This window comes from Gopherus evgoodei, chromosome 1 (assembly GCF_007399415.2).
Source record: "Gopherus evgoodei ecotype Sinaloan lineage chromosome 1, rGopEvg1_v1.p, whole genome shotgun sequence".
Classification (NCBI taxonomy): Eukaryota; Metazoa; Chordata; order Testudines; family Testudinidae; genus Gopherus; species Gopherus evgoodei.
The window spans coordinates 9,267,844-9,282,948 of NC_044322.1; the positions used below are offsets into that span (position 1 = coordinate 9,267,844).

Sequence of the window (15,105 nt, forward strand, 5' to 3'; positions counted from 1 at the left end):
AGATATGTAACTTAACCATAAAACATGTTATAGCTTCGTGCAGAGCAAAATTCTTTATATAAAAGCTATTTGACCATATTTTTTTTAATGGGTAGCATGAAACTTCCTGAAAACATAGCAGTCAGTTCTTCCCCTGTGTTTCTTTGTTTCTCAGGCTAAGGCTCACAGGGAAGGCTTACCAAACCCAGAGGAAATGAAGGAAAGGAAGACTTTTTGTTAGGATTTGAGGAACCTAGTATCTTATACTTTAGTGCTGAGTGTTTGGTGGTTTTTTAAAAAAAAAAAAGTGGAGCAGACTACTCCTTGTACACTTGACTAAAACATACAGCCTGATTGCAGTCTTCGGCACACAGTTTTTTTTAAAAAGGGTTGCACTATGTGTGAAGGTTCCATTTACAAATCGATAATATAAAGGGCTGTTAAATGGTTGCTGTTTTAACTAATAGCTAATCGTTGGAGTCCAACAGGTCAGGAGGGGTTGCTTATGATCATCTATAACGCCATCCCCTGGTGTGCTGAAACCCTCTAGAGCTCATGCTACTCTCTAAGATGTTTATAACATCTATTAATCATTTATTAACAATTTGTAAACAATTTATAAATGGAAACTTAATGAAAAGTGTGTTCAAAAAAAGCTTGCAGTAAGGGAGGCCCGAAGCAGCATTGAGGTCCAAAGATAAGGCACTGGCCTGGGAACTGGGAAACATGGATTTTGTTCCCAGCTCTGTCATGCCTCTCTCTTTATGACTTTGGACAAGTAATTTCTCTCCCCATGCCACATTTTCCCCAGGCTGGAATTCTTTCTTTTCTTTGTAAAGCAACTTGAGTTTGAGTGAACAGTGCTGTGTGTACTCTGCACAGTAAGCATGGAAATAAAAAAAACGCATAAGCCCTTGAGTGGAAAGGGGAGTATTGTTCAAACTCGACTGATTTTTGGAGGCCACATGTGCCAACAATGTTAGGGGATTGAGTTGTTCAGGGGATTGGTAATGGCTGTATTGGAATTGGTTACCTGGAATTGAAATGTGTTCTGTATATACCAAGAGCTTTAGTAATCAAACAGTTTACCAAATAATGGCTTTTTGCCAACAAATATGAACTGAGCCGCTGACTTCAAATTCCTCATGGGCAGCATTCCCACCATTAACCACCACCATATTTGTTTTTTGCTGTCATGAATTTGCTTGTGAAGGCTGTGTTGCTGGTGTTCATTTGATGTAAAAAATACAGATAACTGAAGCATTTGAAGTATTTTACAAATCACTTTTCAAAAACTTACTGTGGAGTGGAGTAACATGTAAACGGATTTTAATCCACAGTCTGGCTCACTGCTACTCTTTTCTGTCTCTGCTGGTCAGGAAGTGATGCTGGCTTTTTTCTCGCAACAGCATTACTTAGAGTTCTGATGGCCATAGTTTCTGTGTAGTGTTTACAAGCCCTTATACTGCTAGCACAAGTTAATTTTTATAACATTCAAGATCCTGTGCAATATCTCCTGAAATCTTGCAATAGGCCATGCTTTTGGGAGCTTCTCCTTGAAATACAGTGCTTGCAACTGCGGTGGTTGCTTATTGGAGGACTTCATGATGAGAATGAAAACTTTACATTAAGGTAACTGTATGAATCAATGTAACATGATAGTTTCTTGGTTGGTTGACTTTTAGACAATGGAAGTTTTCTACATACACCCCAGCTGAGCTTGTAGTTTTGTCAGTGAAGTTGTAACTTGGGATAGCTTCTACAGTGTACAGCGGTAAGTGATAAATTTTGAGTGCCAGCACTCCAGGACCAAACTTGCTGGCTTTGCGCTAGGAGTCCTCAAGTAATAGGTTGTCCGAGCTCAGTAGTAATTAGTTTGTCATGCTCCTTAACTGATGCTCTTCTGGCTATAACCTTTTGTGCTGTGATCACACATGGATGATGATTTTGTCATTTTTTATCTTTTTTTATAGTGATCGGCATCATATTTCTAGTGCAATTCCAGTTCCAAAGAGACAAAGTTCTACCTTCGGGGGCTTAGATGTTGGCCTATCTACTGGGCCTCCTTCCCCAGATAAGGGGCACCGGAAACGGGCCAGCTCAGAGAATGAAAGACTGCAGTACAAAACCCTCCCTCCTAGTTATAACTCTGCATTAGCACAGCCTGTTGCCATTGCAGCCCCTGTAGAAGAGTCGGATAAAAAATCTGGATCGTTAGCCTCATCCTTAGATACCTCCATAGACTTCTCAAAAGAAACCAACAAAAAAGGAGAGGATTTGTGTGACAGTTTAAATGCAGAAAATGGGAGTCTGAATAATGTCCAAGACCTGCAGGAGTCTTTCCTGGGACATACTAGTGCAATAAATGGAACATTTCTGCCTAGTGAATGCACTGGCAGTGCAAGCAGCGAGCAGCCATGCGAGTTCCATCCTCCTCTCAGCACTGATCTTTGTTGCACTGTTGAGCAAGCAGAGGAAATAATTGGGATGGAAGCAACAGGATTCAGCACCGGAGATCAGCTAGAAGCCTTTAACTGCATCCCGGTGGACCATGCTGTGGCAGTGGAATGTGATGATCAAGTTCTAGGGGAGTTTGAGGAGTTCTCCCGAAGGATCTATGCACTGAATGAAAACATGTCCAGCTTTCGCAGGCCACGCAAAAGTTCGGACAAGTAAGCTTCAACAGGAATTCGGTAGTGAACAGTACCACGGTGGTATCAGCGATCTGAAATGAAGATAAAGTTGCACTTATAATCCCTTTGTGTTAATTATGGAAAAATGATTAAAGCTATTCCATTCGTGTTGGAAAATGAACTTTGTAACTGAGAGTGATAACACAGGATCATGGTATATTCACTGTCCAGGTAAACTTTGACTCTGCTTCCAGTCCTTTCTTTGTCTGGTATTTATAAGCTGTTTTTCAGGTACCAGAGTCCGTTCTAAATACTTTCTTTGAAAGAGATTTTAGTGCCAATCAGGCCCTTGTATGAATCTTTGTCTGTTTATGTTATTATTTAGTTTTATTTTATTTTCATCTTTTGAGGGGAAAAAGTTAATTTAAAAATATATCTATGGTAAGACCAGCAGTCATTATATTTTTACCTTCTCCGATATACAGTTTCTCTTGAGCAGTGTAGTCAGTGTTACAGAAATACCATGAACTTGCTACTTTTGAACAGCGTCTTATTCAGTTGAATTTTGCAATCCTTAAAATTTTAAGATTGCACCGAGGGGTTTTCTGTTCTTTAAAGCCTGGTATAAACATACCAGAGAAACATGCATCTTTTTATAAGCATCTAAATGAGATTCACGCAGTTTCTCTGCCCACGTAAACGATACTCACACCAATTCACTCCCCTCCTACACTCACTGCTACTACCAGCAGGCAAAGTTTCCAGATGGAAACCTTGAGGGCTAATTAACTTAACTAGCCTTCAACAGTCATCTGTTAATCTAACCAATGGACACTGCCCCACTTCTGGTTTAGGATTAAAATAGAGCTATTACACCACAGGCAAAAGCCTAAAAATGCATTCTATTAGCACGTTCCACCTATGGTTTGTAGTATGAGATGTCTTGCTTTCAGACATCAAGGTGCTGTGTTGGATTTCATGGACACTGTCAAGTAGTCCAGACTATGTGCAATCAGTACATTGGACCAGTTATGCAGTTTGATTGTAGATAGGTAGTTTACCACTGGCGCGTGTTTACAACTGCACTAATGGAAAAACAGATTTTGCAACCTGCTCGTGATTTCCTGGTATTTGTCTGAATTCGGATTTCATTGCTCTTGCTTTCTATATTGTATACCCAAGAATTTGGGCTCAGTTGTGAGCTCACAAATATCAATATATATATATAGCAGAATAAAAGTTTAATTTACTTCATTATGCCTGATTTTTCTTTCCCACTTTAGCCTTTCTCTTGAACCAGTAAGCAAGTCTGTTACTTTCTAACTTCACCATAAGGTTAACCTAAATTAATTTGAACTGTGGATATGTGTAATCTAAACATTGTAGGTTGACAAACCAATGCATTGAGTGTGAGATACAGTATATACATAGTTGCAGTCTAGTAGCTGCATTTTCTATGTAGCACCTTAATGATTATATTGAAATCCTATTTATATTTTCATTAAAAATTTCAAAAGCTTGTTTATAACTGCAGTAGTTAACCTAGCCTTTCTACAGCATTTATCTACTTTTAGGATATTGCAAGAAACATTAAAAACAGGCATTCAGAAATTAAGGCCAAGGTATTAAGCACGTGTCTAACATCAAGCATGAACATATTCTGTTTAACTCAGTGGGACTACTCAAATGCCTAAAGTTGAGCACATGCTTAAGAACCTTGTAGAATTGGGCCCCATCGGCCCTGGAAGATGGTGCTTCAGTTCTAACATCATGAAAAATTCCTTTGCATTCCAAAAAAAGTGTGTATTTCCATAGGGTAACGAACAGCTGTTTTAAAGCACTATTACTATGCGTGGGGAAAACTTAAAATATTTTTTTACTAAACCCTATGGACAGCATAATGAGAGCCAAATTTGAATGCACAGAATTCCCATTGAAGTCTCTGTGCTTCAGATGAGAACAAAGTGGTGGGATGCTTCGTGCTCATGACTTCATCTTACCTTCTTCCTCTCTTCTGCTAGCAGAGAGAAATGTAGCAGAACTACCTACAACCTTGAGTCTGAGCACCAGTGGCAATAGGAGTCATTCCTGCACATTTGAGGGTGGAGCACTTCTACTGATACATACAGTACATGCATGAGGAAAGTCATTATATTTGGGAGTACAATGTAGCCTGTGCTGTGGTGTCTCTAAATCTACCCAAAGAAGAATTGTAAAATTATATCCCTTACACAGGCACCATTTGACTCAAAGCAATTGGACAATGTATTAAATGGGGTTCATAGAACATCAGTGTGACTTTAAATACGTTTTGCGTTATTTTCAAATGATTATCTCAGGTTCCACACAACCAAATGAAGCCCAGTAGTTGTCTTCCCACATGTTGTGTTGTGTTGTGTTGCTCTGTTGCTCTTTAACCCAGTGTTTCTGGAGTTTATAAAACTCTTCTAATGAACCACTATTGACCCCTGTAATTATAATGCTTATGTCACAGTACAGCTATTCTTGAGTCTGCATGTTTGTTGCACAAGTTTGCTTTACCCACTTTCTTCAATAATGAATCCTTTCAGCACACCCACACCTTAAATTGCCACCACGTTTCTTGGCAGCGTTTTATAACGTTCTACCTAAAATAGTGTCTTGGGGCTAATCAAAGCATTGACAAATTTATTTTTGCCATTATAAGGCAAACATATTGCGCGAGCCGCCACCACGTGGCTTTTTTACAGTTTGCCTTGTAAATTACTGAATTAAAAAAAAATCTTGGGGTGAGGGGGAATGGAGGTAAACTGTAAATATTCGGATGATATATCACTGTGCATTTTAGTTGCCAAGAGCCTTTTAGTTTCTGCACAGCAGACACACTGTTAAGTCTGCAAGCGTTTTCAACTGAAAATGTTTCATTGCATTTTCTTCCCCCACTAGAAATTCCTAAGATTTCTCAGATTATTAGTTTTGGAAGATTTGTGTCCAGCTCTATTTTTATAGCAAGCATAAGTGTGTTGGCTTATCCTTGCCTAGCCAGGTACTTTAAATAACTAAAACAAAATAAAATATCCCATAATAAATGGCATGTTAAAGTTCCATTGGTAATTGCAAAAAAATCTCTGCATCTGTATTTATAAAATAAATTTGGTTAGTATTTATCTGAAGAGTTAAGTGTGTGGTTTCTTTACTAGATGACTATTTTAATCTGCACATTGCTTCAAATTGCATGTTGGGGTGACATTTGAATCCAATGTTCTTGCTCAATAAAATTTCTTGGCTTTCAATTCCTCAGCCCCATGTATGAATAATATATTGAATATGAATAATCTGAAAGCAGGTTTAGTTTAAGAAAACATCATCTTGTCTCATTTGATCTGAATTTTATTTTACAAGATGGCACTGCATCACTTTTTCACCCTCCTCTCAAAGAGATGCTACACAGCTGGAATAACAGAGCCACATCTCATTGTGTGCTTTCTGGCAGCTGGATACGCAGAGCTTTGCGGATTGTGGAAACGTCATGTTCGTTCATAAGGGAGGCATTGCTAGTCTTCCAGTACCTTCTGTGATCCAAGCTAATAAGCAACATATGTCTGTTGAAGGAGCTTACCTTCCAGTCAAACAAGAGACCACCATTGCAACCCCTAAAAGGGAGTGACCGTGACCCAGGGCGCTGTGGGTGGGAGGCAGTGCAATATGAAGAACCAAAGGGATCCTCTATGCTTCAACAGTAATGCAGAAGACATTTCTTCCCTTGTCCAAGCAGAAGGTAGAATGCCAAGACCCCAGGCAGGGGTGGGCTTGAGGGAATCTGGAGTGTGAGAGAAATGGCTTCTGAATCAGAAATCCAATAATATACAGCTCTAAACCTCAAGCAGAGCTGAGATGGGGAGGTTCTGGAGGGTTACAACTCAATAGTATTCTTCACTAACTGTCTTAGTGTTGTAACATCACTGTGCACAGTTAAACAGCTCCTGCATTTCGGTAAAGAAGTGATACATATATACGATATATAACAAATATAGTTTGTATGTTTTATGATAGGTGGATGTCCCTATGAGGTCAGGTGACTCACTTGTGATCACAGATCAGGCCAGTGGCAGACCTAGGACTATTGTAGCTTCTAATTCGTAAAATGCATAAAATAACTTTTTGTCCATGTAAATTATAAACTTGCATCTGACGAAGTGGGTATTCATCCACGAAAGCTTGTGCTCCAATACATCTGTTAGTCTATAAGGTGCCACAGGATTCTTTGTTGCTTTTTACAGATCCAGACTAACACGGCTCCCCCTCTGATACTTTCTTGGACAGCTACTCATAGGCACTACATACATATAATAAGTTAGCACAAGGGGGAATAGATCTTAACAGGGCCCTCTAGGCCACTGTGAGGACATCAAACCCATGTTTCACTGGCTCCCAGTTAACGTCACATGGCAATTTAAGTTCTAGGTCCTCATTTTCAAAACATTTAATGGCTCAAGTCCCATCTACATTAAACTGAATTTTGATCTATGAACTGCATCAGTAGTTGTGCTCCTCTGAGACAAGACAGATCACAAAGCACATGGGAATTGGGAACAAAACATTCTCACTTAAGGGTATGGAGTGAGCTTTCCAAGGAGACTAGGCAAATTCAGAGGCCAACTATCTATAGGAAACTGCACAACATTCCTATCTGAAAAAGCTTTTCCACTATAGAAAGAATGACACTTGACACTGGCAACGTCTACCTAAACTCTACCTCCTCCTCCCCCTACCCCAAGAAAAATAAGTTTAAACACCTGAAATGAGCAAATCAGCCAAATAACACATACTCCAAACACCTTTTGCCAAAGAGAAATGAAAAAGCCAAAGACTTTATGAACTCTTGAAACTTGATCCATTTTACTCCTTAGATAGAAAAATCGGGATGGGAGTGGGGGGTAATAAGAGCCTATGTAAGAAAAAGACCCAAAAATCAGGACTCTCCCTATAAAATCTGGACATCTGGTCACCCTAGATAGAATGGTGATGGCTACCTGTTTAAAACCACTAAGATGGGTAAGAGAGGCACTTTCATTTTGCTAACTTGGTTCTGGTGAAATAAGATTGGAAACCACTGTGTGTGAGATCGGGAGAAGATTTCTGATTCTCTTGGTACCTAGAAGACTCTACATATTATCTTTTTACAAACAGAATTCTGAATGAAAAACAATTACCTCCTCTTGTAAATAACTAGTCTTTAGATGCAATATGTCAACCTACATATTGCAGGTGAAAGTCATCCTCTGACTACACAGTAGTATTAGGGGTGAATTTGCCTGTTAATTTTCAGTCCAATTTTCTTGTCTTGATTCCAGGTGTGTTTTAGACATTCAACTGACCTTTTCTAGTAAGATTATATTCAAAAAGTCACTTTAATTGGCTTCTTTTGCTTGAATAAGAATATCTATCCAGTCTGAGTTGTCTCAGATGATTTAACAGGTAAACATTTCCTTCCCTTTACACAGCCTCCCTTTGGGGTTTTTTTTTTGTTTTTGTTTTGTTTTTTTTAAATTAATATCCAGAGCAAATGAAGCTAATTTCTAGTAGTCTGACTTGCAGGGGGGCATCAGAAATAAGTTCAGTCTCAAGTCACTTCTTGATGAAGTGGAGCAAGGATCTAAAACCCTTCAGATCTGGCACAGGTTTCCCTAAGTGCACAAAGCAGAGATTTTCCACTCTTCCAAGAAGGAAATGTTCTCACAAGATTTAATCTAGCATCCTAGTGAAGGGGAATATTTTAACATCATCATCTCAGTGTTCTCATTAGCCTTAGAAGCTGAGCAGCTAGACATCTAGCAGGGGGAGGTATTTTGTGAGGAACTGATGGCTGCAGCGGCAGGTTTTGAGCTGACACTGAGCAACTGTATTGATTACCGACTGTAATTGAAACAATTTCAGGCTGTTTCTTTAGTTTCCTTGGCTGGAGTGGATTGGCAGTAAATATAGCGCTTGCTCTAACCGTGAATTTTAGACTTTTGGCAACAACATTCAGGATTTTCATCATACAGCCACCTGCTAGCAATGGGACGTGCTGATTCTGGGCACCAAAAGGATTGTGCAATTATAGTAGCTAGCCATTATATTCCCATAATATGCCTGTCAAAAGAGGTGGGTTTTTTCGCTGTTAAGTGTGATGTTGATTGTGCCAGTAATACCCTTTCCCTGAGCTCAGGGAGAGCAGTAATACCCATCAATAAATGTCACCGAAGGCAGTAATATCTTTCCATGATGTCACCTGAAAGGAAAGCAAAATCTATAACTGATTAAGTCAATGTTTTCAGTTGTCTTGCATGGTGTTTTATTTCATGTGACCATTAAAAGCAACTACAGATCAAATTGCTTGCTCAAATCTGAAATTACTTGCTCAAATCTGAATGTCAAAGTGAAATTATGTGTAAACCATGAATTATGATGACTCATTTTTCTAGGCTCATTCTCAACTCTCGTGGCACTTGATGCTGGGATGAACAGACCTCTACAAATATGGAATTCAAGGCAGAGAGAGAACTTCTGTCTGAAAATACTATATCTAATTCCAAACCAGTTCAGGTTCTAAAGTAATCCAGCTGATTGGATCACATGTTGGAGAGGAGTCATGTGTTTTGAATGTGCAGTCAGTAGGGATAACTGGCAATAAGTAACCCTGTCATCAGCATGGAGAACGTGTTGACCTGCATGTGGGAATAGACCCTGATGGTAAAATGGAGCATGAGCTCTTTTGAAACATAAACATTGTCCATAAAACTCTGCACCTGATTTCCAATTTCATATGAAGCCAGTGTTCAAGTGATGGTCGCTGTGTGTATTCCACATGACGGTACACATGTGCACCATGCACCTCAGTCCCAAAATTTTTAGTAAGCAGTGTCCATTGAGCCTCACATGCACAGATGAGCTCTTTATGCTCTGAACCTAGGGTATAAAGGGAAGTGTGGACCAATGCCTCTCCAGTTCCTTCTTACCACCACTTGGTAGAGTCAGAATTGTGTGTCCATTTGATCTTCCTCTTCTTTAAACCTGTGAATGCAATTTGTAAATAACTTAATAGCTTAATGTTTTTATGATCAGCATATTAGTTACTCCCTGCCCTCCAAAGAGGGGCTATGCCAGTGGTTCTGGGGTTCAAGAACTCTCTCCCCTGCTCCAGTTCCTTTTCTGCCGGTGGTAGCCACCAGTGCTGCCTCTGTTTCCTTGTGGAAGCTCATATTGCCACCAAGTGCAGTATCTGCCATTCCTTCCCTCCCTGAACTTGTGAGACAAGAGCTCTATTTGCAGAAGCACCAGATGGAGCAGACTATGAGACCTCATTTAGATTCAGGATGGGGAGGCCCCCTGCACATCGTCCTTGGACTGTGAGCAGTGCCCCTCCAAGCACGAGATTTTCAGTCAAGGCAAAAAAAAAACCTCTCAAGCCTAAGAAACTCTCTTATGAGACTAGGGGACGTGAACATAGTCATAAGGACAAATCTCTGTCCAGATCTGCCACCGAGAGAAAAGATCCCTCCCTAGCTCAGTCAAAGTCAGGTGTGCTCTCTTGCTTGGGTCCTAAAAAAGTAGGCCTACATAAACCTTCTGTCCAAGAAGGAAAGACACAAAAGAGAGATCCAATGGTACTGGCTCTGGCTTTACCCTCCAAACCTAAGGAGCGGTACCCAGTAATTCCATCTGGGAGTTCAATTCTGGGATCCCATTTGATGGCTTCAACTTCCTCTATGTGGCATCCCCTGAACTAGCCTTTGGGTGACTTGGATCCATCGATACCCTCCCATGAGCCCCCCAACAACCAGGGAGGACCCAAACCTTTACATTGATTGAGGATATCTTCACTTTGTCCTACCCACATCTCCCCTATTATCAAGTCAGGCTCTTCCTAGAGACAGCCCTACATCTGGGGAAACCCCCTTGAGGGGAAGAATATCACCAACTACATCTAACATCCTCCCTCCAGTTCCATCGGTGCCACCAGTAGAACAGGAGCCTATCCTTTAGTCAAGTGAATCTGATGTGTGTGATGAGGCCCCTCCCCCACCCAAGGGAAACAAGTCCGGTCGGAGACCAAGGAAGGTATTGGAACAGCCTGCCTCCTTCCAAATACAGCTATGCAGGGGATCACTGATGCCTGATGCCTTGGGGTCCTCCCCCTCTGGTTAATTCCTGCTGGTCTTACTGGGGCCCATGGTATCCATACAGCAGGTGCCTGGGATCTATGTGGGAATCATACTGTCTCTGCTCTCTCAGCTGATACCAACCAGCTTCATTAGGATTTGCAGAGGAGGAAGAGATCAAGCTGGTTCTGACTGGAACATGGTCCCCTTCAGGGATGAGGCGGTTGTTCCATCATCCTACCGTCGTCCTGATGATCACAAGTAGTACCAGGATTTGTTGTGGAAGGTGGCAACTGGGCTGCAGAAACCTCAAAGAGGTCCAAGACACAGAACAAGGCCATTGGGACAATCTCTAGCCCTCTGGCCTTTTGAGCGGCCCTTCCAGTTAACCAAGCTATCTTGGAACCTCTACTTAAAGGAGAGTGGAAAAATGATATTTCATACCAGCTAAAGGGGCAGAATTTTTATTCAGCCATCCAGCACCCAACTTCTTAGTGAACATAAGAATGGCCATACTGGGTCAGACCAAAGGTCCATCTAGCCCACTATCCTGTCTTCCGACAGTGGCCAATGCCAGGTGCCCCATTGTTGCAAGTGGCTACAGAAAAGTACTCTAAGACTACCCCAACTAACAAGGGCATTAAATGACTCGATCTCTTGGGTAGGAAAGTCTTCTCATAGTTAGTCTGTAATTCAGAGTCTATAACTACCAGGCGTTGTTAGCAAAATATGATTTCCTTAATTACACCAAATTTAAGATTTTAAAGACAGACTTTCCCAGGAGGACAGGACTCAGCGTCAAGCCCTGATTGATGAAGGCAGGCTAGTGGTCAAAGTGTCACTTCAAGACCCCTCAGTCTTTGCACACTCTAAAAGACTCTAGAACAACCTTATGATCACTGGGCATTTACTCCCCAGGCCTGAAGAGGAAACATAATAAGCAACCCTTTGGACCCAGACAGCTCAAGGCATTCTATCACCACCATTCATATGAACCCCCATGTAAGAAGCAAAAGACTCAAAGATCCAGACATACAGCTTCTTCTACCTCTACAACGGTCACCTAACCCCACACACCAGCCAAGGGGTTATTTTGATGACATGGTCAAGGACTGCATACTGACGTCAATGCCATTCCTTATTACTCCCCCCACGTTTGGTGGCCGCCTCTCAACTGGACAGCAATAACTACAGGCAAGTAAGTACTAGACGACATCCACCATGGCTATGCAATTGAGTTTATCTTGCCTCCCCCACCAAAACCCCCTTTCTGACCCCTTTTCAGGGACCACTCTCACAAGGACATTCTGTGTCAAGGTAAATTCTCTTCTCTGGTAACGGGACATAGAGTGGGAGCCCCCTCAACATCAGGGAAGGAAGGGGTTCTACTCCTTTTATTTCCTGGACCCCAAGAAATCCAGTGGCAGATGCCAACTTAAGGTATTGATCCAATAATTAAAATTCTGCATGGTTACGTTGGCATCAATAATCCCCTTTCAGGAAGAAGGGGCTTGGTTCATGACCCTTGACGTATATTCACCCATCCCACAGAAAGTTCCTCTGATTCTTCATTGGGCAAGACCACTTCCAATTCAGAATTCTTCCCAGTCAGACTAGCTACAGCAACCAGGATATTCACCAAAGTCTCTTCAGTAGTGGCAGCTTGGATGAGACAAAATGGTTGCTCCATCTTGCCATATCTTGACAACCAGCTTCAGATGGGCACATCCAGCACGGAAGTCCAGTTGGCTACAACATTCCTACTCTGTCTTATATCTTCCCTGGGAATCTGTGGCAACCACAAAAGGTCTGCTCTGACCCCCTGAGGTCCATAGACTTCAGAAGAGCAACTTTGGATTTGACTACAGTGAGAGCTTATCTCCCCCTCAAGAGATTCCAGAACATCATGACATGACTAAAACAGATCTCCCTCAAACATCGGGCCACAGTCAGGACTTGCTTTTCTCTTCTTGGCCACATGGCTTCATGCACCTCCAGTAAGCCATTTGCCTGGTTCCATCTCCACTGCCTACGGACCTGGCTTCAGTCCATTTACTCACCAGAAAAGGATAACATTAAAGCCCAAATATCAATTCCAGACAAGCTGGTGGCCTCTCTCACCTGGTGGACAAAACTGGAAACAGTTTGGGTGGGAGCTCCTTTCCTAACCCCTACACCCAAGTAACTATAATCCTGTATGCCTTCCTATTAGGTTGAGGAGCTCATATGAACAATCACACTGCACAGGGGACCTGGACCCCTCAAGAGGCCAGCATGCACATCAATTTACTGGAATTAAGGGTGGTCTGTCGGCAGTGCCGGCTTTAGGCTGATTTGCCCGATTCCCAGGAATCGGGCCCTGCGCCTTAGGCACCTTTTTTTTTTTTTTTTTTTTTTTAACCCCAGGTCCCTGGCTGTGATCTGCTCCGGGGTCTTCCGTGGTCCCACTCGCTTGAGTGAAGTGCAGGCGGGAGCACGGCAAGCCCCGCGGCCCCAGTCTCCCAGCTGGAGCTCCGGCCGGAGCACGGCAAGCCCCGCGGCCCCGCTCTCCCGGCTGGAGCTCTGGGCCCTTTAAATAGCCTCCAGAGCCCTGGGGTAGTGAGGGACTCCAGGGACTATTTAAAGGGCCAGGGCTCCAGCTGCCTCTGCCACCCCGGTCCTTTAAATAGCCGCCGGAGCCCCGCCGCCCCCATGCATTCCCCAGGGCTCCCACGGCTATTTAAAAGGTCCAGGGCAGGGTAGAAGCTGGGGAGCCCCAGGCCCTTTAAATAGCCCCCATAGCAGGGAGCTTGGGGGCTATTTAAAGGGCTGGAGCTCCAGCTGCCTCTGCTGCACCCCCTGCCCTGCCCACACCAGCCCCACTTCCCCTGCCTGCAGCCAGATCTGCACCCCGTGCCCACAGCCAGCCCCTGTCAAACCCCCTGCCGTGTCTCCAATCAACACCTGCCACACACCTCTGTGGCTCTGCCGAAAGCCAGCCAGCCCTGCACACCCTGCCCTGTCTCCAGCCAACCCCTGCTGCACCCCCTTGCCTGAAGCCAGCCAGTCTCATACTCCTCTGTCTCCAGCCTTGCCAACCGCTGCTGCATCCCCCTGCAGCCCTGCCTGAAGCCAGCCCACCCCACACACCCCCATCTCCAACCAGCCCCGCACCCCTTGCCCTGCCTGCAGCCAGACCCTACCTCCAGTCAGCCCCTGCCCTGCCTCCAACCAGCCCCATGTCCACTGCTGCCCTGCAGTTCCAGGGCAGTAACCCTGCACACCTGCTTCAATGAGGGGGGCAGGGAGCAGCTGGGATGCACACATGTGCACCCCCCCAGGAAGTCGCAGGGATCCACACATGTGAAACGGCAGTCATTAATAACCAATCAACAGCATATATGATGCAATGTACATCATATATAATTTTATTATTTGTATAGTTATGGAAAGTAAATAATACATGAAAGAAATGAGAGGCTTTTTTTTCCACTTTTTTTTTTCTGTCATCTCTGCCAGGGCCCTGCCAAAAATGTTCGAATTGGGCCCCGCACTTTCTAAAGCCGGCCCTGTCTGTCGGGCCTGAAACACATTCCTCCCACTCATCCAATCTCAACATATCAAAGTAATGCTAGACAATATGACAATTGTCTTCTTCATAAAAAAGCAGGGGGCAACAAGATCCCTCTCCCTGTGTGTAGAGGCATTGAACTCTGGAATTGGTGTATCAGATGTCACCTCACTCTCTCAGCAGTATACCGACTAGGGGCGCAGAACTCCCTAGCAGGCAGTCAGCAGGCATTTTTCAACAGACCACAAATGGGAGAGTCACAGTTCTGTTCTCAATGAGATCGTCAACCAATGGGGAATACCACCCTGGGATTTCTTTGCTTTACAAGAGAACAGAAAACTCCCCCTGTATTGATCCAGAGCGGCTCTGAGCTGGGGTTCAGGGGGCTATGCCTTTTCTGTTACTCTGACAGACACTTCATGTATGCCTTTCCACACATCCCACTGGTACCACAAGTCCTGCAAAAGAGTCATCAGGACAGAGCTTGGGTCTTCCTCATCATGCCCCTTGGCCAAGGCAGTTCTGGTTCTCACACCTGAAAATGTCAACCCATCGACATCTGAGCATTTCCTGATCTGCTGACACAACACTATCAGTTCCGTATGGGTACATCTGGTAGCAATCGGTGATTTTCATCCTCCTATCAAGGACCATACTATCTTCACTCATCCTACGCGGACTAGATTCCTCAACGGGCTTATTAGATCTTTTCCAACGATGGAGAAGCCACCACCCAATGAGACATCAACCTCATTCTTTCAGTTTTCACCAAACCTCCTTTTAAACCATTAGCCACCTGCTCTATGTCCCATCTCTTGAT

At 43.3% G+C, this 15,105-nt stretch overlaps 1 protein-coding gene across 2 annotated transcripts in view; it reads left to right on the plus strand.

Moving 5' to 3' along the window:
• UVRAG (UV radiation resistance associated) overlaps nt 1-5,764 on the plus strand; it is a 167,596-nt gene extending 161,832 nt beyond the window's left edge. For both annotated transcript variants that reach the window (XM_030557621.1, XM_030557631.1), the window contains one exon: nt 1,953-5,764. In XM_030557621.1, coding sequence (XP_030413481.1) covers nt 1,953-2,655 — 703 coding nt within the window. In that variant the 3' untranslated portion in view covers nt 2,656-5,764. The remainder of the gene's footprint in view (nt 1-1,952) is intronic.
• The last annotated feature ends 9,341 nt before the right edge of the window (nt 5,765-15,105 follow it).